At 30.9% G+C, this 26,537-nt stretch overlaps 1 protein-coding gene across 1 annotated transcript; it reads right to left on the bottom strand.

Moving 5' to 3' along the window:
* Window positions 1-25,281, bottom strand: LOC129975361 (glucose-6-phosphate exchanger SLC37A2-like). The gene is made up of 6 exons (XM_056088424.1): window positions 25,203-25,281; window positions 13,390-13,718; window positions 8,937-9,210; window positions 3,328-3,507; window positions 2,100-2,440; window positions 1-375 (listed from the first exon to the last, which is right to left on the bottom strand). The coding sequence occupies exons 1-6, from the start codon at window positions 25,279-25,281 to the stop codon at window positions 1-3; spliced, it is 1,578 nt and encodes a 525-aa protein (XP_055944399.1).
* Window positions 25,282-26,537: the final 1,256 nt, after the last annotated feature.

Raw genomic sequence — 26,537 nt, 5'->3', positions numbered from 1 at the left:
TCATCCTGGAAATTCTCTTACACCACTAAACCAGTAATCTCCTAAAGACATTTTCATCGAGGCAGCCTGATAGTCTTTGTAAGCGATTCGAGCCAGGCACAGAGCCGCCAGGACTTCCATCGCAGTCATTATTATCACAGTGTTTATCCAATTTTTCTTGTCAGCCAGCTCCACAATGACGAGAGGCCCCACTGTCGCTCCCACTGCCCCAGTGCCTTCGATGATAGCCGCGATGGTCGCCAGGCCCCTGTGACCCCTCCTCATGATGCTGTGGGTTCCCAGGTCGACTGAGATAGATGTGCTGAGTAAGATGTACGGAGCCTCCACCAACAGACCGACGATCAATTGTAGAAAGATGTCAAGTGCTAAGGTGTTCTGGAAATTGATGAATACGGTATGTTTCATACAAGAAGTAACGTATAATAGTTGAAGCATATAAACAACTTAAATGAAATAAAACAATTAGATACAAATATACTTACTGCAGATATAAATATAGATATGAAACAATCAGTCATAGAAATCAGGAGAAATGGTCTCTCCAAAATGTTCTCGCATACTCTCTAATTACTCTTGTTATACCAGAGAATGCCTTACAAGGCATTGGTGTGCAGTAGTTAAGAAATATTAACTTTTTACTGAAATTTAGCATTTTTGCTGAATTTATCGTGTGATTCTTGGCGATTTATTTGGCGATAAATTCCTGGCATGCGTAAATAGCATGCAAAAATCAACTATTATGTTTTAGATATGTTTTTGTAAACCGATTTAAAAAAATTTGATACAAAAATGCACTTTTAAGATTTGCTATAATTCATTTTTATTGAGATTTTGAATTATTGCGTTTACTTATATCTGAAATCATAGATCGATTCCTAATGGACGGATAGACAAAATTCTCGAAGTTTCGAGCCTTATCTATTTTATCGCCAAATTCATCGTCAAATTGCTAAATGGTTGCCAAGTTTGTCGCCAAACTCTGAGGTCCATGACGCGGCACGCGCTCAGCACGCAACAGGGTTGATCGTAAAACAATCTTTCTTACGCTGACACTATTCGTGATGGGAAGCAAAATTACAAGTTTTTAACACTATACTATAGATGTTAATCTATCCATCTCTCTTCGTTTTGTAATTATCGTGTTACCTTATATTCGATTAGCCAGACATTCGAATTTCATCTGAGTAGATTTTACTCAAAATTTGATAGAAATCTGCAAATTTCAGTGTGATTTCTTTCTGTATGTAAATGAAATAGTAATTCAAATGAATGACTAGCTGAAGAGATGGAAGTTAGCAAGGAAGACTAAAATTGTAGGTCTGTATGAAATTTTTAGTTTAGCACGTCCACGGATAAAGATTCGATTATATTTGATTCTTTTTTTCTATACTGCGAAGATGACTCAAAAACGTTCTATATGAGAAGAATATTCGCGTTGGTTCATTTATAAACATTTTTACAAATTTGTTGCACCGCGTATCTGAGCAATAAGTCTCCTAGAAAGAAGATAGTTTAAAGAATATTGAATGGATGCCGGATCAAGAAACCCGGTCTTGGCGACAAACTTGGCGTCCATATACCGGGAAAATGCAGGACATAGAATATTCAAGAATCTTGGCTATAACTCCGTTAGGACTCGAGTTTCAAAGTTTGTTTTAGAATATTTGATAGCCTATTTTGGGATAAGTGGTCAAGAGAGGAATAGTCAGTTAGGTTCAAACGAATATTTAAGAGAAGTCTCTCTTTGGCACCAGTATTGATCGCCTGCGATTTCTCGTAATGTGTTTTCTGCTATTACGGCTGTTTATTACCAATTTTCTAATTACGTGTTGCTGTTTACCTCAGTGGCATCATGTGTGCATTTCGGCTGTTTATTCGTATTTTTCTAGAAGAATAAAGCATCTTTGTTCGTTATTGAATCTGCTAATCTTTTCACAGCACAGATTTATTTAATTTTTGGATATAATGAATTAATTTATTAATAATGAAAGGCTTTATTTAATTTTTTTCCTTAAAAATATATATCTATATTTGCATCTAACTAAAGTGTCTTTAGAATTTTTGTTGCTTTGACTTTATAAATTTCTTTGTGTACTTACCGCCTGAAACTGAAGCATCACTTGGATAGCAATAAAGGGGATGGAGAGCAAGAGAAACGAGATGCAAATTAAAGCGTTCTTTTGGAAAATGTCTTTGAGGATCCCAATTGTCAAACCTCCGAAGATGCCTCCAATGATGTAAGGTAGGGAGTAGAGGGCCGTCTCAGCCAGAGTTTTCACCCCAAACTCGAGTAGAAATGCAGGTCGCCAAAACAGGAAGAAGTAACTGATCATCCGAGAGAAGAACATGCAGCCGCTGAACTCCAGCACTCCCGGAACTTTGAAAGCCTCGTAGAATTCAATGGCACGCTTAGTGTCCAACCAAGGTGGAAGTTCAGTCTCTGCATTATAAATTTAGTACGATTTTAAACAACATCCCTTTGTTTTTTGTATTTTGAAAGTGTTATATTGATTCAACTTAAATTCATAAAACGTTCAAGAACTCAGTATAATTTTTAACAGAATGTATATAAATGATTTCAATTTTAGAAAATAAGGCTAAAAATACAAAAATACAAGACCCATATGACTCACGGACGAGATAGTTAAAGGTTTAAAATTGTGAAAAATTCTTGAATATTGCCTTTGAGTACCTCTTTCATAAAAATTTATATCTTATTTTAATAAAAAAAACTAAATAAATCTAAGAGTTTGAAAAAAATGTAATTAAAATTGCTTATTGCAAATATCTATTTAACAAATGTAAAATTCCTTATAGTTCCCCAAAAGCAAAATCAAATTCCGGAATTTTCTTGAAGTGAATTATCTTTTCATGTAGTACTTAACCATTTTATTATAACGAAATAACATCTTTATTGCTACAGCTGACCAGTTAATTAAAACTCACTAAGTACTTGTAATCATTCGAACTGAAGCATTACGATCAAAACATTAAGTTTACGTCTCACATAATGATTAGGTTTTGTTAAGTGTATGATTTGGCTGCTAAATTTTGCTTTATAAAGTATTTTACACTTTTTCATGTATTTTGTTCATTGTTGTATTTGTTGTATTGTCTGTTATCTCTTGTTAATGACATTTGCAATCAAAGTTTGCATGTTCTCTTTCATTCCTTATTGGTCCATATTGATATGGTCCTGATTCATAATCTCTTTCATTCCTTATGGTTTTAAAACATCCTGTGAAGTATACTGGTCATAGGAATAGCAATGTTTATATATAATTGTTAAATCAAAATGAAATCATAACATCCAGTGACAAAACAGACCTTCTTCTTGTTCTTTAGAAATATCCTGCCGGTCTAAGTTTGCTATATCGGCTGGATGGACGACAAAAAAGAGGAAAATGACGACCCCCATCAGAACCACGAGAACAGCAGGAAAGAAGAAAGCAAAGCCCCAGCGCTCTTGCACGTTTATGCCGGCTAGTAGTATCCCTAAAAGGCTTCCTGAAAAAAAATTAAACAGTGGCATCAATCTTCGAAGGAATTCAGGGGTCTTAAAGTCTTACTTGTATGTTCCATTTTTAGTCCATTTTAACTACAGATGCTTTCAAACAGGAAAAGGATATTTTATTGTTGCATTGTATATTAAACTAAAAGAAGTTGATCTAATAAAATACCTAAAAAAAGTCATTATTTTTTTTTATGATATAACTATTTCAAAGCGAAAATTGTTGAATCAAAATGGAAATAAAATCTTCTTCCTCAATTTATTTCTTCATAATTATAGTAAATATTGATCTAAATTCTGTCTGTGTTCTAAAAATTGCTGAAACATTTGATTTATCTTCATTAATTGCAGAAGCTATATTCTCTGCAGAAATGCGATCTGTAAATACGGACATCAACTAACACTCTACACCAAGTCAACAGAGCGACAAAACTCTATGCCATTCGAGTTTTTCATTTATGTTTCTATTCTATTTCATCTATCTTCACTTCAGTATTCACATTTAATTCATCTTTGAATAAGATTTTTGAGTTTTTGTGTAATTGCACAGTTTTATATTTTATGCGATGCATTTTAACCTTGTCACAGAGTGCTAGATATATTATTAAAAGTAATTAATTGTAAATTTGGATAGTTAAATTTAACGGTGTGGGGAATAATTCTGCATAACATAATAGGTATATATTTAGTTATCAAGATTTTTGTATGTGTTAAGAAATGTTTTATTGAAATATTCAGAGTTTTCATAAAAATTCCTAAGTGCCAGAAATAATATAAATATAATTCTTCATTATTGCTCGTATATACATTCATATATGATGAATTAAGAGATTTGTACACATTTTCTATTTTCTTAAAGTATGATATAAATGGAAACCATTTTTGAATTGTATTTCACTAAAGTATTAAAAGTTTCCATATTAATAACTATTTGATTTTTTATTTGGGTATTATTTGAATTATTAAAATTATAATGGAAAAAATTCTTTATATAAATTTAGAATAAAACTTTCGAAATGATTTTATAAAATTATTTTCAAGCATTTTTTAGAAATATTCGTACGATACATTTTATATTCCGGGATTGTTCACTGAGAGATGTACAGCGCAAAGTTTCAGTAATTTTTAAATCATATTGTTACGAAATTTTCCGCGGGTTCGTTTGGATAGTGGGAGTTATATGGTGTGGAGAACGCTCAATCAGCAGGCGGCAGTAGAAAATAAAACAACGACGTTTATTTACACGAAGACACACAGGACAGCATAAAGACGACAACAATATACAGCACAACAGACGATTATCTTCAGCCGAGATGTGCAGCATACAACAGTATACACAGCAGCATACAACAGTATACACAGCAGCATACAACAGTATACACAGCAGCATACAACAGTATACACAGCAGCATACAACAGTATACACAGCAGCATACAACAAGTCTCTACTGTAGACAGTAGCGCGCAGCTTAGTTCAGCTCTAGCTCACACCGTCGCTGCTCCGCTTATCTCTGGAAGGCAAATTCTTTACCGTCGATCCCGACTACTCTGGCAGCCACTGCCGCCTCCTTTTATAGGTCTCAAAGGGCGGGGCTAGAAGCCTCTCAACCAATCAGGAACGTTCGAGGCGTATCTCGGTTCCTACTGGACGGAACGGGAAATTTCTCGATGTTACGGGTATAAACTATTTTGGCGCCAAAGTCACCAAATTCGTCGCCAAGTAGCCAAATGGTCGCCAAGTTTGTCGCCAAGCTCTGGAACCTCCGACGCGACACCGGACTCCGTCCAGTACCGATAACTGTTAAAACATTCTTTCCGATGGTGGAACCAACTATGCTGGGAAGCAGCATTACAGATTCGTAACAATATCAAATCAAAAATGTCTTATTTATTACTAGCCCCCTTTAGAAACCAGCCGGTTCGCCAATCTTCGCCAATGCTCATAAAAATTTTCAATTAAATATTTTATGTAATGTCTTTTAATGGATTCTTTATCAGAATATTTTTAAGCTTTAAACTTTGATAGTCATATAATTCATTCATATTATTAAAAAGACCTTAAGCCATAATGTACTATATTTCTTTCTAATTTTTGTCAGGTCCCGTAAAACTTCCATTTTAAATTATAGTGGAAATGATTAAACCGCAATTAACATAAAAAACTGAACTTTTTACTGAAACTAAGTAATTTTTTAAAATATGAATACTGAAAAAGGAATCGTTCAGAAATTAAGTTTTAAGTGCACTACAGAATAATTTTCATAATTTATGTAATATCTCAAGAATTATTCAACAAAAATTTCTGATTCACCATAAAATTCAATTTTTAGTTTTGCTTTCAAGGGAATTTAAATGACGTGAATAACAATATTTTATTTTGTTTCGGTCTATAAATATACTTCAAAAAATCATGCAGTCTAAATTATATACAATTCTTTTATCCTAAGGAATCATATTCTGCGAAATATTATTGACACTTCAACTTTTAAATAAATAAATGAGCATTCTGTCTTCTGCTATCAAATCTGATCGATTTATAAAGTTTTGAATAGTTTAGAACAATCAGCATTTTCATAACCTTAGGCCAATTAGTCTTGAGAAACCCTGGGCCGTTGATTGGGGTATAATCTTTGAGACGGTCGATGAAGTGGTGTAAAATCGCCCGTTTTTACTAATTAGTGATATTTAGATTTTCATAAATCAGTCAGCTTTAATTTAAAATATCAATATCTTAAGAATATTTTGTTAAATATGATTCACAGAGCAGGGGGTCTAGATAAAAGCTAAACATTCGTAATTTATTATAGCATTTATTGACTCAAGTTATATAAAATATAATTATTTATTTCATTTGAACCAATTTGATACATGTATTTATATTATTAAAGGTTTACAAATTAGCCGTTGGACCCTGAATTAAAAGGATATATATTAAACCATGTTTGGCTTAAATAAAGCTAATTTAATGAATTAATAATGTAGATGTTATAAAAGAGCATAGAAAACTTTGTATTGTATTTACTCTTTAGAAAAGATTATATTTCTTATTTATTTTATTTCATAAGACACTTGCTGAATATTACGCTTTTCTTGATTTAATTTCCAGTAACAACTTATCTTTTAATTTGAGCTTCTATCAGTGTGATGGCAACATGTTGATAAAAAAGTTTTCTTTCCCATGCAACTGTAACTAGCTCATGCAAGTTAAATTTTATTTTTATTTTGTACGAAATAAATTGTTGAAAAATATTATTAAAATATTCTTTTAAAAATTCATCAAACTAGAAGCATAATATATAATTTAAAATATTTGGTTCATTAGAAAAATTTTTTGAGTTTTAATCCAATGTAAAAATTATTTTGTGAGATAATATTTGCGGAAGTTATCGTGAAAGAACATCGAAATTTTGCTTAATTTTTCATTAATTAAAATTTTAATTAAAAATTCAAAAAATAGCTCAGAGGTGCACATTCTCGACATCAAATGTATATATGTGCCAAATTTGGTAGCTGTAGGTCAAACGGTGTGACCTGTAGAGCGCCAACATACACATTCTGCTTTATTATAAGTATAGATTATTTCAGTTTACTTGCATTTTCAGTCTTTGCAATCCTCGCTATGAATATTCAGGAAAAAATGAGTCACATGTCACAAAAATGGGGGGTAGGGCTTTGTTGTGGTATTTGCCCTGGGCGCCCTTTTATGTAAGTACGCCACTGATCAAAATTGATAGATTTTTAAAGGACAATAGATTTTAAAGTGTTATTATCCCTCCATTGCTATGGTATGGAATGATCATGAATATTTGATGTAAGATTAGTGATTTATGAAATTTCTTTCGAGTAATATCCTTCATAAACATAAAAAAGCAACACACACTTCAATGAGAGAAATTGCTTACATTCATGTTTCACGCACAAAAGCTAACAACTGACTATTTCTGGTTTTTACACTCTTATTATATGGTTCTAGCAATCAACCTGCCTCAGTACCAATGAAACTAGCATTAGACAGTTTACGACATCAACTGGTATTCATATTAAAATTCTAAAAAAAGGAAAGAGCAAAAAGGGGGAGGGAGAGTGATATCCCCAAACTTTCTGGCACACTCTTTTATAAAGGTGTTATCCCAGGTGTTACACCATGGTATTGGTGTACAATAATTATGAAATTTTAAACTTTAGCGTGAATTTAGCATTTTTAATGAACCTTTCTGATCCTTGGCGAATTTTTTAGCGATTAATCCCTGGCAAGAGGTTAAAGTATCTGAAAAACGAATTTGTGTTTTAAATGCGTTCTTTGTAACAAATTGAAACAAAATTTTGACAAAAATCAACAATTGTAGTCACAAAATTCCATTCCAGATTTGATATATTTGTGTTTTTTATTTATTGCGTTTACATGTTTCTGAAAATACAGACTGACAGACATTTAACCTCTTGTTGAATTTAGCACAAAAATTGATAGATGTTTACACTATAGATCCTGATCGAATTTTAATCATCTAACTTTCTTCATTTTGTAGTTATCTTGTTAACTTATATTCAAATAGCAGGACAGACAGACTTACTATTCAAAGATTTTGCTCAAAATTTGATAGAAATCTACCAATTTGGCATAAAGACCTATACTAAATTTCATCTGTCTAGCTCAAAATGTTTATGAGTTATCTTTGTCACAGACATACAAACGTAAATTTTCTAAAAATCAGTGATTTTATTTTTAAACTCAGGGAGGTTTAAAATGTGGAGATTCGTCAAAATTTCGAGTTCGAGTTCGTTGACGATTGCTATACTTTCTCTATACTATGTATACAAGGAAGTAGAAAATTAGTATAAGCCAGTTTCAGAAATCAACCAATAATGATATTAAAATTCTGAGATGGAAGGAAACTAACTTATCCTAAGTTATTTGCACAATGCAATAGCTACAAACCGGGTTGTTAACTCAGCAGTTTTGTTTACGAGCTTAAAAGTGAGTATTCTCAAATGCAAAGTAGAATCCCCTTCTTTTTACACTTACCAGTGAATGGCAGAAGACGATAAAACTATTCAATTATGAAAGAATGAACTAACTTGTCCCATGAAAACTGCACAGAGTAGTAGCTTCAAAATGGGATGTTAACTAAGGCGCATTGCTTACCAACATAATGGTGAGTGTTCCACAATGCAAAGAAGAATCCGCTTCTTTTCCCGCCATACCAGTGTGTGGCAGAAGACAATACGACTGCTGGGCCGTGACTGAGCTTCAAAATGGGATGTTAACTAAGATGCATTGCTTACCTACATAATAGTGAGTATTCCACAATGCAAAGAAGAATCCGCTTCTTTTCCTGCCGTACCAGTGTGTGGCAGAAGACAATACGACTGGCCAGGCCGTAGACAGAGCTTCAAAATGGGATGTTAACTAAGATGCATTGCTTACCAACATAATAGTGAGTGTTCCACAATGCAAAGAAGAATCCGCTTCTTTTCCCGCCGTACCAGTGAGTGGCAGAAGACAGCACAACTGGCCAGGCCGTAGACTGAGCTGCACCGAAGAGAATCAATGCCATAATGAAAAATTCAATGCTGTTGATTTTCCAAAGGTTTCCCAAACCCAGGACCAACATGAAGAAGCTCCCCATCAAAGTTCCCCATGTCAAGTAATATCGGGGGTTGAAGTAATCGGCTATGACGCCACTTCCGTACATGCACACCTATGAAAAAAACAATTATTTTATTTATATAAAACTAGCGGGAGTTGTCACTTTCTCGCAAACTCTCTAATAAATGAATTATCTCAAAGAACGCCTTGAATGGCATTGGCTACAATAGTTACGATATATTCTTTGGCGTGAATTTAGAATTTTTACTGAATATAACTGGGCATTCTTGGAGAGTTATTTGGCGATTAATCCCTGGCATGAAGTCAGTAGTATCCGAAAATAGAATTTGTGCCTTAAACACGTTTTTCTCATCCCACTGGAACGAAGATTTGTCGTAAAACTGTACTTTTTGTCACAAATTTCGATACCAAATTTGATATATTTAAGTATCGGCATTTTTTAATTATCATGTTTGCATGTTTTTGAAGGTACAGACCAAGAGTTCTCTTGGTTGGATTTGGCTGAAATTTTGACAGGTGCTTACACTACGTATGTTAAATCTGTATACCGATTTTTATCTATTTAACTCTTTACTTTGTGGTTATCGTGTTATATTCGAACAGCCGGACAAACGGACTTCCTCTGAACAGATTTTACTCAAAATTTGATTATCTCCGAATTCGATCTTAATTCCATTTACCAAATTTCGTCTATTAAACTCAAAGCGCTTTTGAGTTATCGTCTTTACGAACAGACAGACATAATACCGAAATATTTTTTTTTAAATCAAGGAGGTCAGAAACGTAGAAATTCGACAAAATCTTGAATTTTAATTTGTTGGCGATTACTATACTTCTTCTATACTACGTGTACGAGTGGTGATTAAAAAAGTATTTTAACTTGTATTTTTCCTTAAAACTAGTCAAAATGTGTGGAAAGGTAATAAAAACTAAAGAGAGAAATAACACTTTGAATGATCCCAAAATCGCCACACGCATTTGCGCTGTTCGATTGATTTACTTGAACATGTATTTGAATTTTGTTTTTAATCAATGATGTTCTATTTTTTTAGTAGCAGTTGATATTAAGACAGCTATGTACATTGTTGTTGTTGCTAATCTCCATGGCCTGACTTAGTCAGACCAAATCCAAAAATCCGTTGACAAGAAGAAAGTCAAAAACGAGGAAGGGAGAAGAATAAATTTCTCCCCAAAGAACTCTTAAACAGTCTAGAATATGTTCAGCAGTGGCCCGATGTTGGCAGCATTTCGGGCAAAGAGGGTAAGATTTTTCACCCTGAGAAAAGAAAAGACATTTAAGGTGGCCACTGACAAGGCGCGACAGGCAAGTGTTGGTTTTTCTATCAGAAGGAAGAATTAAGGATTGGCCCGGCTTATTGGCCCTATACCAATCATGAGTAGGGGGCACCATCCAATTCTTCTTATTTAGGGATTTCGCCTGAGAGAAGAGTTCTGAGTTCAGCAGAAATTAAATTCGCTAGGCTGCTTCCTTTCTTTGCAAGTCTGTCTGCTATTTCGTTACCAAGTAGATCCACGTGAGATGGAATCCACTGGAAATGAATATAATGGAGTAAAATCAGCTTCAACTTCTGAAGAATAGACAAACTTGCTTTATCTCCAACATAAGTCCAATTATTAAGGTGTTCCATTGAGCTGCTATATACGTTATTGCATTAAGTAAACATTATTAGTATTCAAAGTTAGCTATTGCATTATTAAATTTTAAACAAAGAAACAATTAAGTCATAGGAAACCATAAATTTGTTAAAAATACTGTATACCAAATTTCATCCGTTTAGATCAAAGCATTTTTAGCTATCTTTGTTATAGACAGACACACGGACATTTTTCCAAAATGTGTTTTTCTTATTCAAGGAAGTCTAAACATGTAGATTCGCCATACTCTCGCTTTCGAATTGTTTGACGATTACTATATTGTCTCTATGCTACGTATACGAGAAAGTAAAAACATTGTAATAAATGCAATTTACTAAAATAAAAGCGAAAATGAGATTTTCCATATTTGAAGTAAGTTAATATAAAAAAAAAAGGAGTTCGCTTTCAAAAAAATTTAGAGTTTAATGAAAAGGAGTCAAGGACCTTGAGAGCAAATCAGGCTTTCTTTGGCATTTCTAGTGACGGTTAATTTAATTATTCTGGTATATGTAGCCTTATAGATTATGAAAATTGTAAAGTATGTATATATATCTTGTTGCCAAATTGCTAAGTATTTTTTGTTACCAAAGGCTCTCGAGAGAGGGAGTTGTTTTTATCAGAATCCAAGAAAAAATAACCAAAAGAGAAAAAAAAGTAAGGTTTGTTGTATAGCATGTTCAAATCAAAAGAGACTTTTCAGAACAACTAAAAAAAATCCGTTCCATCCAGTTCTATTCTCATCGTTCCGCTGCCAGCACTGACCATTGATATTGTTACGGAACTTCAATTCCACTATGTCAGTGAAGTCACTGGGTTCACTTGTAGTGGGTGTATGGTGTAAAAACTATTAGCAGGCCTCAGTCATGAACGACTAATTTTACTAAACACGAAGACAAGAATACGCAGACAACAAATATACAGCCAAGACAAGCACAGTCAACACACAGCAGCACACTACAACAAACAGTAACCCACAAATAATAATCGGTAGCAATAACAACCACAGCATACAAAGCGGCCAGAAAGAATTCAGCAGGAGGAGGGAATCTTCGTAGCTTCACTCTACGATCTCTCCAAACGCTTGAAATTCTCCACTGTTTCCTCTTTTTAGCTGTATCCAACTCCTACTCACTACTACACGACTGGCTACACCTCACACGACTCGATGCTGCTTCTACAGTAAACAGCAGGACTCAGCACACACAACTCAATTCAGCAATCGCTTGAGCTCCACTCAACAATTGTTCTTTGCTGGACTGATTCAACTATTCACAGTTGACTCTTTTCACAATTCGATAAACATTTCTCAACTACTCCTTCGGCTTAAGACTTTAGACCTTTTATAGTTCCCGGAGGCGAGCAGAGAAGGTTCTGGAGCAATCAGGCATATCTAGGTTCCTATTGGCTGAATCGCTGGAAGTTTCCAGTAATATCTATTTTGTTTCCAAAGCCGCCAAATTCGTCGCCTAGTTGATCACCAAGCTCTGGGATAACTGACTCGGCACCCGATCAGCATCCAGCAGATCGTAAAACGGTCTTTCCAGTGTTTGAACTAATCATTTACCAAGCAACATTACAGATTTGTAACAATATCATCCTGTGTATAGGTAGTGGGGGAGGGGAAGGCCGTTATTTCTATATTGACCTAGATATAACAAGCGGGAATGTTGTTCTCTTGATTTCCTCATAAACCTAGACAATACTGCACGTTTTACTTGGTCTTTCTTTGAGATTATGCATCTCCTGAACGTATTACAGAGAAAGGGGTTGAAGACAGCAAATAATCGAAGTTCTCAAGCAGGAATGCCCCCCCCCCTCCACGTCTGGATTTCTCTATATATGCCTTTTTGTGTTTCATAGTAGAATGTAGGAACGCGAATATGAATTATGGAAGGCCCTCTTTTGTCCATTTAGCCCAAATTTAAATACAAATGTAGAATTCTTGTTACAAGGCTCCAAACGGAATTTCATTTAGATAAGTCATTGCATTTTTAAATTATTTTACGTACATATCAGCAGATGATTACCCTGTTAATGGATTTAATTCAAAATTTGATACAAGTATATATTCACATATAGCTTTCTGTACTTTCAATCATCCTATTCACAGAACAGAAATCGACAGAAACTCGGACAGAAAGATTTCTCTTTAATTATTTTCTTCAACGTTTTTAAGAAATCTATAGTTTTGATGTTAGCACCACATATCAAATTTCATCCCTCTAGCTCAATGTATATTTGAATTATCGTGTTCAAAGAGTGACGTAATTCCAAAAATGTCTTTTTCAGATTCAGGGAGATATAAAACATGGATATTCATTAAAACTTCAAAGTCGAATTTTTTGAAGACTACATTAATTTCACTGTGTTATACTTTATATACGAGAAAATAAAAATTTGTCACACTGAAAATTGTATATCGGGTTTTTATGAAAAAGTAATCAACACTCCATTGCATGATTAGTTCCCCTAGATAACTTCCACATTTGGTCCAAGAATATACACTGGTGAGATGAATCACTGGTGACGCACAATAATATATTGTTTTAGGGAACATATGGTCATTTTTTTATAAAATATTAATTTGAAGTTGCAATATATGAAAATCTCTTACTCCGTACGCCCCGACAAAAAGTGAGCCTAACACTTGCATGAAGGTTTGCGCATCTTTTTGAAATACCGTTCCTCTGCACCATGTATCATTCCCAGACGGGGTATGGATGCTCGAATTTTCGAAGATGGAAGCGTTGCACTCCTTCAAGATCTTCAGCTGTACAACGGTGATGGGCCTCCGGGCGGCACAAAATAGGGCGTAGCAGACAAAAGTAAGGACTAACATCAATGGTCGAAGGGCGTCGGTTCTCCCCTTTTTGTCTAAGGGCAAAAAACGTTTGATAGCCAGTATACCGAACGGTATTCCGCCTATTTCGTAAATTCCCAAATCTAGAAAAAGAAAGCGCAATTAATATGATAAGATCTTCATGTTGGTATATCTTTGTAAATTTTGTGAAATGCACAGAATGGAAAGCTGTATAGGACCTACCGTTAGACATAGATCTATCAAATTTTGGCACGTTGTTACTTATTGGGTAATAAAAACTTACTAAATTAGCGGAGTAGTCTTCTGAAACTTTTTCATATATTCTCTAATAAAAATGTTTCCATCTCCCCCATACAAAATTGTGGACCTTAGGGAAGGCTCACAAAAAAAGTCCATGAATTTTTATTTTCATATATGGGAGTTGTGTACTTGTAGTATAGAAAAGAAAATCAGTACTTTTACATTAATTGCATGACATTGGTGAACAATAATTATAAAAAATTGATTTTTGGCTTGAAGTTAGCATTTTTGATGGAATTAATTTATCTTAAATCAAAAATCATTGACACAGGAACTAGAAAATCAAGTATGTATTTCCAACGATTTTTTTTTTTTTATCCAACCGATTGAAGTTAAAATTTGACATATAACTAGAACTATAATCACAAGATCATATATCGAATCATATATCATCTATTTATATCATTGCGTTTTCGCACTGACACGCTCGAGAAAGTACAAATCGCTGAGATGAATCACTGGTGACTCACAACAATGTATTGTTTTAGGCTTCCTAGAAAAGTAATCAACATTGCAATGCACGATAGATGTGATTCCAAATTTCATATGAATCTATATTTTAGATGATAGATTTTATTCATTTAGCTTTCATTTTCTAATTAGCATGTTCGCTTAAAGTCCGGGTAGGAGGGCAAATACATTTCCGACAAAAGGATTTCGTTCAAAATTTTATAAAATGTCTACCAATTTGATGTTACAAGCATATACCAAATTTCACCCATCTAGTTCAAGGCATTTTTTAATTATCTTGTTCACAGACAGATAGACATAATTAAAAAAAATGTCTGAAATGTGAAAATTTGTCAAATTTTCAAAGATTACAATACTTTTATTTTGTATACATAAAAGTAAGAAACAAAAACAAAAACAAAAAAAAATAGCTTTTTTTTTTTTTTTTTTTTTTTTTTTTTTAAGAATTCAGATTAGATTTTTAATTGATTAAAAATTGTTTCAAATTTTGATGCTTCTCTTCACTGTTTTCAGGGCATGTTATTACACAAAAATTATTTGTATTCCCCTTTAAAATTCAAACATTTTACTGATATAAATTTTATTTCCTTGTAATTTTATTTGAAACAATGCTGATAATTTCTAGAAAGAAATTAAAGCCTATATAATTATTATCAAATTATAATAATAATGTGTATTAAATACATTTTTTTTATTTTTATTGATATTCGGATTAAAAAAATCTTCAGAATGTTCTCTTTGGACGTTAATTTCAAAATAGAATTTTCACTTTTGCTGTTATTCTTTCTGAAAATCAAGTGATGCTCTTTGCTCATAAAATTCAGCGACTTTTGCAATCAATACAGATAATTAATTATTATCACATTACAATATTTCGAACTAGAAAATTAATTTCTTAGTTTTTATTTAGAAGATATCGTTTTTGTATTCGTCGAAAAATTCGTCATCATTGTATTCGTTATCATTGTATTCGTCAAAAAATTTGAACTCAAGACTTTGACATATTTCAACATTTCAGACCTCCTTGATTCAGAAAAATACATTTTTGGAATTTTGTTTATCTGGTGTTCTGTCTGTGAAAACGATAGCTGAAATACGGATGAAAGCTAATGGTTAAGATTTGGTTTTTTTACACAAGATTTGTAGATTTCTGTTGAATTTCAACAAAATCCAGACTGAAGAAATCTGTCTTCCCGATTGTCCGATACTTATTAAAATCAACGTTTTCAGACCCCCCCTCCAAGTCTCGAAAGATTTTTTTGGAAATGTGTCTGTGTGTTTGCACCCGCATTCATGAGAGCATAGTAGCTCAAAATTAAGTTCTTTAAGAGATTTGAATTTTGATCTGAGATTGTAGCAGAAAAAAAAAATTGTTTTCTATATTAAGTCTGGAGCAAAATATTTAACTGTAGACAGTGAAATGTTGTGACATTTCACTGTATACAGTGAATGTCACAAAAATTTGTGTACAAATACAAATGTATAATACTAATATAAATGTACAAATATAATGTAATAAATAAAAAAATTGTATTTGTATTTGTACATTTATTTGTACAAATAAATGTACAAATATAAATGTACAAAAACAAATATAAATGTACAAATACAAATATAAATGTACATTACAAATACAAATGCAATGTGTACAATGTATATAAATGTACATTACAAATACAAATGTACAGTGTACAATGTATATAAATTGACATTTACTGTATACAGTGCTATGTTGTGACATCATTTTCTGTCTATTTGCAAGATCTGCAATTGACCCATTTATAAGTGCCACGTAGGAATTATTATAAAGCTAAAAATTCCCCACAAATGTTTTTTATATTTTATGCATTTCAGTTTTAATAAATGGTCCCATTTTTCTACACATCAACTTAAAGGAAAATTAAATATTCAATACATGTAATGATTTTATACCTTTTCATTATCTCGGCACTACATGAAGCATTCTCCATTTTTTTTAAAAACTTTTCCCATTAGTGTGATAGTAACCAATATGCATGTGAAATTCGTTAAATACTACGAGTATCTAAGCGAAAGAAATCATTAAACTTAATATTATTATTAGACTTAATTCCATCCATTAGATTTAAGAACAGAATACTGTTTAGTTGCCAAATTCGTGACAATTTCGCCAATCATTAAGATGACCAAAATCTTTTAAGTAACTTTGAACGCTCATGGAAAAAAACTTTTGGATTACCAGCACTAGAAAAAATGCAAGTGTAGCGACAGTATTTTATTCTTAAGTCTAATAACCAGTAGTCTCCTAAATATGCACCTCTTTTGTTCCTTTATTGCTAAGACTTAATATTAATGTACGGTTTCTAGTAAAGAACATCAAAAACACGCCAAAAGTCCGCTATTTTAAATGGATACCAGAATTGGTAACAAATGGCTTTTCGGGTTGCAATAAAAAATGTTATGATTACATTTGGCGAGAAATTTCCTCAAAATAATTCAGCTTTGGCGGCAGCACACAGCACCGATCTGAAGTCTAGCCCTTTTCTTTTTCCTAAACGTTTAAATATATGATTACTCTTATTGAAACCGCTAATTTGCAGCATATTGATATTTTTAGCATATTTTGGAGACTAGTGAATTGAGGAAAAAAAAATGACATTTTACGCCAGCAATTGTTTTTTGTGACAACTTTTGTCGAATTAATGGAGAAGTATTAAAACATTTTACGAATGTATTTTAAAGACTTACTCATTTTCTTTTTTATTTATATAACAAACATCGTAATATTTCTTTTCGATATGCTAATACAAAATTTCAAATCAATTGCATCATTATCATGCAAAGATTTATAATCATACTGAATTGTTTACGTTTCATGAAACCTCAAATTAGTGTGATATATTGCCACTCGGTTTTTAATGCATGTTAAATTAAATAAATAAATATCAAAATTTTATTTGCAAGATAAATATGAATAAACACTTTGCATGAAATAATTTTGACATGAAACACACAGGATATTTAAAAAAAACAACAACCTAAAAGCATTCAAAAATATTTATTGAAAGTCCTTCTCTTTAAATACTATGTGATATATTGGTCATAAATAAAAGATAATCACAAATTATTTTTATAAATAAAAAATTGTTACGAATTATATGAAGAAAAAGCAATTACAACTTTTCTTTTATGAAAAAAAAGCAATCACTAATTATATTTTATAAAGCAGTGGAAGTTTCATTGCCTTTATTTTCTCGTATCTATATTAATACAGCACGTTTCTATTTAGCTTCATTATGAAGATACTTGAGAATGCTGTTTAGGCCTCTGCTTGTAGATCGATTAAGCCATAAATATGATGTATATGCATAATTTTGGTGACAAGGCAATGTATTTAAATTCTTTTTACAAGCTTGTTGCGTTTCAGAGAAATCGTGTTAACGTATATAACATAGAACGACAAACAGTCAACCAGAGGTGGATCTGGTCCGAAATTTGATACATATCAACATACATAAATACATAACAATAATACATAATCTCCCGAATACATCTTTTTAGTTCAATGCTGTTATAGAAAATTTATGCCGTAGGGGTGTAGTGAAAAATCCAATAAGCTCAATAAAGGATAATATCGCATTATTCTACACGAAAACATGAGGCATATGTACAAAACATCACTTGCAATAAACAGCAGCAAACTGAAAATAAGCAATTTTAACAGCACAAAGTACTCAAAGAGAACTCACAAGAGATCAATATTCCAAAGAAAGACTTAACTCAAATGCTCATGTTTCTTGACTCATCTATCTCTATGCTTCTCCGGTTTTTATAGCTATAATAGGGCATTGAATATTCTAGAACAAACTTCGGAATTCAAATCCTAATGGAGTTATCGCCAAAATACTCGAATATTCTGGATCTTTCGATTCTGGCGCCAAATTTATCTTTAAGGTCACCAAAGCAGAGAAGGATCATTGATTCAGCATCTATAAAACTATCACTTTCCGCACTAGAAAATTAACCGCGTAGGGAAACAATATGATAAATTCGTAACACACAAAACGAATAGACGGACATTTCGTCCAAAATTTGAGATAGAATAATTGAGGAATTTCTTTTTCTTTCTTCTATAGAATATATGAAGTAAAGGTTCCATAAATCCTACTCCAAAATTTTTATCATATTTACACATTAAAATAACACTTCAAAAACTATTTTAAATATATTCGTTCCTCAAAAAATTATTGGAGTCAATTTACTTGACAAACTATCATTTTAATCTGCGTATCATAAAATAATCATAATTTACGTGTATCATTGTAATCTACCAACACAATGCTGTGCAATCCTGTGTGTGTGTGTGTGTGTGTGTGTGTGTGTGTGTGTGACATAAAGTCATTTCTCTTATAATACTAATGCATTCTAACAAGTTAAATGAATCTTTGATATTCCTTCTTTGTTTACGAATTAAACCTAAACCTTTCGAATACAATACCCGCATGAAAGATATTTCATTGGATTAACTTTCATGGACACTGCTGTATGGAATAATTTCATAATATTTGTTTACAAATGTATTTCAAAGGATTTATGCAAAACTAAATTAAAAAACAATATGGTGGATATTCAAGAATAGAACATATTCAGGCTCATGACAAACTCAAAATGTAAGAACTATTCCAGCATATTACATCACACATTCATTTTAAATCATCTTTTGTGAAAGTCACCTCTCGTGGTCATTTTTCTTCACTGAAGCACATATCACATTAGATGTCGATTTTTAAGAATGATGCGCAATAGATTTTTTAAAAAAATTTAAAAGCAGATAAAGAGTAGAATATCTTTTAACAAAATGTTACTATGAAGGGATTCTTAAACTTTTCTGCTCCTTTATTCGAAATAACGTGCCAGTTTTAGAAAATAAGTAACAAATTTGTTGTTGCATTTATTTCGGATAAAACGCACTATGAACTGAAATGAATAAACACTAAAAATCTGGCTATGAGTCGTTTTTTCCCACGTTTATCGGTAAAGTTATTGAAAATAGCTTAGATATATTTTATTTATTCTATTATCGTCTGCCTAAAAATACGACCAATATATTCCATTATTGAAAAAATGTTTCTAAAAGAATCGGATTCCGTTCCCTTCAGCGATTTTTAAGCCAGATGAAAGCTAACTGATAAGGAAATATTTTTCATCCGATAGTCTTTTATCATTGTAGACATCCTTTCAATATAACTATTGGAAAATAGAACGTCATGAATTCTTTAAGCCATCCATCAATGTTTTCACAAAATTATGGATTAACTTTGACTTATGGTTGATTTCTTCAAATAAGCATCTTTGATAAATTAAAGTTAAAAATAAGAAATAATGAATAAAAAGTATTTAAAATTAAAAAATAAAAACGAAGAATAATAACAGAATCAATGATTGCCTTATTAGAACTTTCTTTTTTTTTTTTGGCAAACATCATACAGTTCGAATACAACTGAATTCGGCTTTAATTCCATAAATACTAATATCTAACATGTATATTAAATTACAGATAAAAAAATACATTTAAAAATGATTAAAATTTGGAAAAATTAATATTTTAATAAATACAAAAAATTTATGGAATTTTTGTATACCAAATATGTCTATTCAATTATATGCTTGCTATACAATAATAAAGAAATGCAATTCACACCAAAAATAGAACACGTCATTTTAATTTTGAGCCAATCACGCATTTTCCATATCGAAAAAGGAAGTGACCTCATAGCATTGCATAATATTTTAATGTTCAACAGTATTGTGTGTGGCAGTTGGATGCTATTAACAGTAATTTTCTGACAATAATGTCACATGCATAGACTTCATTAGAAGTAAATAAAAGAATTAAAGGCATTAAATTCTTTAATGTCTTCCAATATCAAAACACTTCAAAACATTAAGTTCACTTATTCATGATTTAAAAAAGGCCAACCTGATCCGATTTTTTTGATGTTATTACAAAAAAATTTGTAATCTAATAAAAAAATTGTACTTGATAAATCTAATAAAAAATTGTACTTGAATTATTTTGGCCATTAATACAATCAAAAATAAATGTATTATACTGAATTCAAATACTTAAATGGGCCTTTTCTTTAATTACAGGAATAATTTTCAATATTCTAAATATTTAAATTGGAAAAATTTTTATCAAGTGTCACAGGTTCAATCATTTTGTCAAAAAATTGCCATTGAACACTGAAAGTTTCTACATTGTAGTTGTAGTGAAATTTACATAAGTATTTAAATTTAGAAATTTAAATTTAAAAACTTCATTGGAAGATCAAACGATATTTCATATTTACTGTAAAACTCTGAAAAATTCTACTAGTTATTTTAACATGTTCCACGAACGAAACGATCGATTTATTTTTACTGAATACAAGATATTTTTTTAAAAAGTAATGATACTGAATAAAAAAAGTTTTAAAATCTATTTTATAGCTTTTATTTACACAATTTCGATACAAATTTACCAGAATTCAAGAGAAAATCCAGTTGTCTTTATAAAAACATTCTATAGAAATATTCAAACTAAAATTCTATAAAAACATACAAAAGTTCGAAAGCATATAAATATTCTAAGTAAAACCTAAATTCCTAAAAATTCTCAAAAATTATATACTAATTCATCCCATTTTTAACTAATTTTTTCGAATTACATTCCAGTTATCGTCTATTTTTTCCCCCTTCTTTTTAAAGATTTATTATATTCGTAATATATTCTTATAAATAAATTTAAACACTTTCTTTGAATTTCTATCTATAACCAGGACAAAGAACCATTTTTTTTTTCATTTGGAAATGTAAGTTAAAAATTATTTTTATCTTTTTTTTTTACAAAAAAAAAAAAAAAAAAAAAAAACGTAAAGTTTCGGATTAAACAAAAGCAAATAAAATAACAATATAATTGAGTTTCTCAGGAAATTCCAGGACAAATAATTTTTCAGTTGCGTAGAACTCCAGAGACTGAAATAACATCCGCCGAGTCTTTGTGGAAAAGATAAAGTTTCAGACTCACTAATTGGATGAAAGCAAAAAAAAAAAAAATGTCATTTTGTATCACTGCTCCAAAAAAAAAGATGAAAAAAATATATAACGATCACGTAAATTGAATGAGATAGAATAATTTGTTTTATATAAACGGATGTACTTATAGAATTTATTTCAGCTCTCACAATTTAATAGAAAATTGGGAAAACTAATAAAATAGAATAATATCAGTAAATATCTCACTATACATTAAATGAAAATACTACTGTGTGTTAAGTAGTTTAAAAATTTAACTGCAGCAAGGGGCAAATTTAATTAATATTAAAGCTCTTCATTCAACTTTTATGATATATAAACTGTATGATATCGATGAAAAAATACTAATAATAGAATCGATAAATCGATATCTTAAAAAAAAAATCTAAACGAGACAAAGGCATGTAAAGGATTTCGAAGCAATTCAAAATTATTGTTAAAAACTTCATACTATAAAACTAAATCAGTTTTTGAATCACGTAACGTTTTAGACAGATGCAAATCTGCCATGTATATAGCGTTTTAGTTTTTAAAAAATCAGCTGCCATTCCCGAAATAAAAACATGATTTCTAACTGTATATTAAACTTAATAAAGCTTGTTGTTTATTTTATAATAAAAAATAAATAAAGTAAGAAAATAAAAAAAATTGAATATATTTTAATAGCTTTTAAAAAATAAAACATTTGGAGCAAAAATATATTCATAGTGCAATTATTTATATTCTAAGAAAAATGACAATAACAATCATCATTAAAGGATTTCGAAGTTCATGACTGCTATAAACATAAAAACTTGTGATTTGAAGAGTACTTATACTTATTTTCAGAACATAAATCTCATATACTTAAAGTTTACGTCAGTAAAATAATCAGTAAATGGGATTAATTGAACTAAATTTCACAGAATTGTAAAATTCATTTTAAAAAATATCACTATTTTATGATTAGAGTTATTTTATAATTATATTCACTATTTTATGATTATTTATATGTTTACTATTTTATGATTATTTATAGATTCACTCTCTTATGATTATTTATAGAGTCACTACTTTATGATTATTTAAAAATTCACTATTTTATGAGTAGGTTACGGGCGAAAATTCTATAATTAGAGAATACATAATGCCCTATTTAAATTAAACATGAGTTTCATTTTTTCATGTACCTAAGTAACTTCAATCTCAATTTGGATAAACATTAAAACGAATTCGTTACAAAAAAAATAAGTTTGTATTTCTATAACTTCGGATGAATAGCTCTAAGCATCTATAGAAAAACATTCTTGCGAGGTTATTGAAAATTCCCCATTTAGAAAATTTTTCGTTTATGAATAATTTACAATCCAGCCGTAAAATTTAAGTATTATTTTTTGAATAAACCTATCACTTACATTAATTTAAAAAAATCTTTTTAGTTCATAATTTTCACCCTAACTACACAATTTATGTCAATAACATCGCTAAAAATTTGCCTATCGTTTCGTGTTTTCATAACATATATTCGAAGTACCGGTAAAAGATATTAACTTTAATATAATTTTCCAGAATATCTTTTTCGCGCCAGGGAAATGTGTTCCACTTGCAGAGCTTCTCAAGCAGTATTTGTTCCGTAATAATTTCTCAAACTTTTGTTCGTCTTCCGTCGATTTAATACTAATTTCTAAGTAAATAAGAATACAATGATGTAAAATAAAAATTACAGCTTTAATATCATTGAATTTATACAAAGAGCTTTAAATTTGATTTGCAAGCATATATTGTTTAGAAGGAATTTTCCTAGCAAAATTATTCGAATTCACTTATTTTTTTTTAAAGAACATGCTTTTAAAATAAACTTAAATTCTATCAATTCATTATTTACAGATAAAATATAAAATAACTGGTATCATAAATATTATAAGAAATTCCTTTATTCGTTTAAGTTATTTTGTAAGTATTTTACATAAATTGAATCTGCATTATTATCATAATTTTAAATTAATTTAGCTTAAACAAAAGAAGAAAAAATAAGCCAAGCGATTTTTTAAATGTATAAAATTGAGAAATATATTGCAATTTGAACCATACACATTGGCATAAACAATTGAGAAGACACTTTATTTTTATTTGATAAATCCGACTTTCATCATAAATAACACATTACCGAGAAGTGCAAACATGTTTTTCTTTTTACACATGACAAATGGTATAATTTAAAGTAAAAATAAAGAACAATCAACGAAAACCTTCTAAATTGAAAAGTTTCAGAAGCATTTTAAATAAACACATGCAGATTTTTGCTTCAAAAAATTGAGAATACACTAATGAAATTTTTGTAATATCTCTCATACAAAGAAATATCTAGTTGCAAGTCCTTTGGCTTTTATAATGACCTCTACACTTCGTGGTACCGATTCGACCAACTTTTTGGTAATATCTGAAGTTATTTTACCCCATTCTTCTTGCACACTTATTTTAAATGGGTTTTGTTTCTAATTCTTTGTTTTTGCACGGTTGTTTCGAGTGTGGCCCACAGAGTTTCAATACCATTGATATTGGGGGACTGTGGTGGAGTATGTATTTGCTGTTTACAATGAAAAAGGCACAGCATTTTGACATTACATGCCGTGTGTTTGGGATCGTTGTTCTGCTGGAAAATAAAATTTCCATCTAAGCCCAAATTTTTAGTATTTTCCTTTAAATTGTTGCAAAGTATATCCAAGTAAACCATACAGTTCCTAATACCATCTATAAAAATTAATTTTCCTAAAGGATGAAGCAATGCAACCCCAAACCATGACGGACCTATCATGTTTAACTGTAGGATATAAATTTTTCGGATCCAAAGCGGTATTGGGCTTCCTCCATACCGTGCAACGACCGTCATTGCCAAAAATTGTTGATTTACTTTCATCACTAAATATAACTTTCTTCCAAAAGTTATTGATCTTCAATTGATGAGTTTTTGCAAATATCAAATGCTTTTTTTTTTCTTTTTTGCAAGCTGAATAACGGTTTCTTTCCAGCAACTCGATTTTTATATCTAGCTTGTCTAATTACATTTCGCACAGTTTGAGCACTTACACTTCTACCTATAATTTGAGAGGTTTCTGCAGCAATTTTGACTGCAGTTACTCTACAATCAATCTCGATTTCTTTAAAAATTTTCCTTTTTGCAATATCACTCAGAATATCTTTCTTTCCTCTTTCACAATTATTTTCAATCAATCCATTTAAAATTTTACAGTGATTTTCTGGACCCAAGTTTGGAGTATACTAATAATTTCAGCTATTTTACGATAATTTTTTTCTTTTTAAAAAAAATCTTGATACAAATTTCCATACATTAATACTGGTTTCTCTTTGAGAAGCAATTTTCCAATTATTCAGTAATTTAGAAACGCTCTAAAAGCCATGATGGAATAGCATATCATGAAAATTACGATATAGAATGATAGTTAAGAACAAGATTTATCAAACTGAACATGTAAAACACAAAATATGAGTATAATTTTTTCTGTACATTCCATCAAAAGCGTCTAAAAAATGTGCGAACGCACACTGTATTCTCAGTTTTTTTAGGCAAAAATCTGCGTATGTTTATTTAAAATGCTTCTGAAACTTTTCAATTTAGAAGTTTTTCGTTGATTGTTGTTTATTTTTACTTTAAATTAAACCATTTGTTATGCGTAAAAATAAAAACCCGTTTGCACTTCTCGGTAATGTGTTATTTATGATGGAAGTCAGATTTATCAAGTAAAAGCAAGGTGTATTCTCAATTGTTTGAGCCACTTTACCTTTTTGGCTTAAGCTCGTTAGATAATGGGGAGGGGGACTCATAATATGGAGGTTTTGGGACACTTTTTCCTCAAACATGTTGAATCCAAAATGTAATTTAGATCTACCAATTTGATGACTAGTCCATTCATTAAATTCCACTTTGCCGCCTTATTGTGTTTAAGAATCATTTTATCAAAAAACGAATTTCACCGGCAGTATGACAAAATTTGCAGGAGGTGTAGGGAGCAAGGATGATTTGGAATCACATAGCACTGCAGTGCGCAAAATGCCTTCTATAAGAACTATGCGATTAAAAGAAGCAATGAAAAGAAACATAAATAGATAGTATATATAACATAATATAATTGATATAACAGAAATCTTTTTAATGATAAGTTTCACATGGCCTAAAAGCTATATGTTACAAAATTGATGTTTTTTTATGAAAAAAAAAAAAAAAAACCACACCTCTCATTTTTTAAAACTAAGAAAATTAAATTATATACCTGAGCATTGCTTACTGAAAAAAAATGTATTACAGGGGGTTAATACTTGGCATCTTTGGAGCCCATGGATTTATACATGGACAACAACATGCTCGACTTCTAGAATTTTACAATTAGGTCTACTTTAGGTAAAATCAAATTCTTTTCTGAGAAATGCTATTCGGACTCGGACTGACGAAGGTTGCATTTATTTAGGTATAAATATTAATCTTCAAAATTATCATTTTTAAAATAATAACAATCCATTCTTCCTATAAGAGATTCATCATCAGTTGCAATTTCTTATAATTGTGTGGTATGGCATGTTCAAAAATTCCTTGATTGTTTCGATTTTGTACAACAACAGTACGTTGAATGGTGACTGATACATTCAAATAATTTTTATTACTATTATGCCTGAATTAAATGTTTGCTATACAATAATAAAGAATTGTAATGAAGTCAATTGACACCAAACACGGATCACGTCATTTTAATCTGACAATACATTTGTCAATACACTATGAAGATCTTTGCCGACAAATTCAAAAAGCCTGCTTTTAAATCACAAATGATGAACTAGATCGCATAAGCGCAAATATTGTTAAAAGAATGCAACTTAGTATATGTGTCGAAGGTGCTCATTTTGAATAAATTTTAAAGCATTTCAAGTAATATATTATTCGAGTATTTTTTTAAAAATTTAATGAAAATAAATGTGTTGTCCGATTCATAATTTTTTATGATTGCAAATGCATGAGGAAATTGCTGACAGCCTCAATTGAGCACCACTTGAGAGGTGTGGGAAAAATGGTCTAACTTAATAAATTTGCCTTTTAATATTTCAGTATACTTTACAGATATAAG

This window comes from Argiope bruennichi, chromosome 7 (assembly GCF_947563725.1).
Source record: "Argiope bruennichi chromosome 7, qqArgBrue1.1, whole genome shotgun sequence".
NCBI lineage: Eukaryota > Metazoa > Arthropoda > Arachnida > Araneae > Araneidae > Argiope > Argiope bruennichi.
This window is presented reverse-complemented; position numbering and strand designations above follow the sequence as displayed.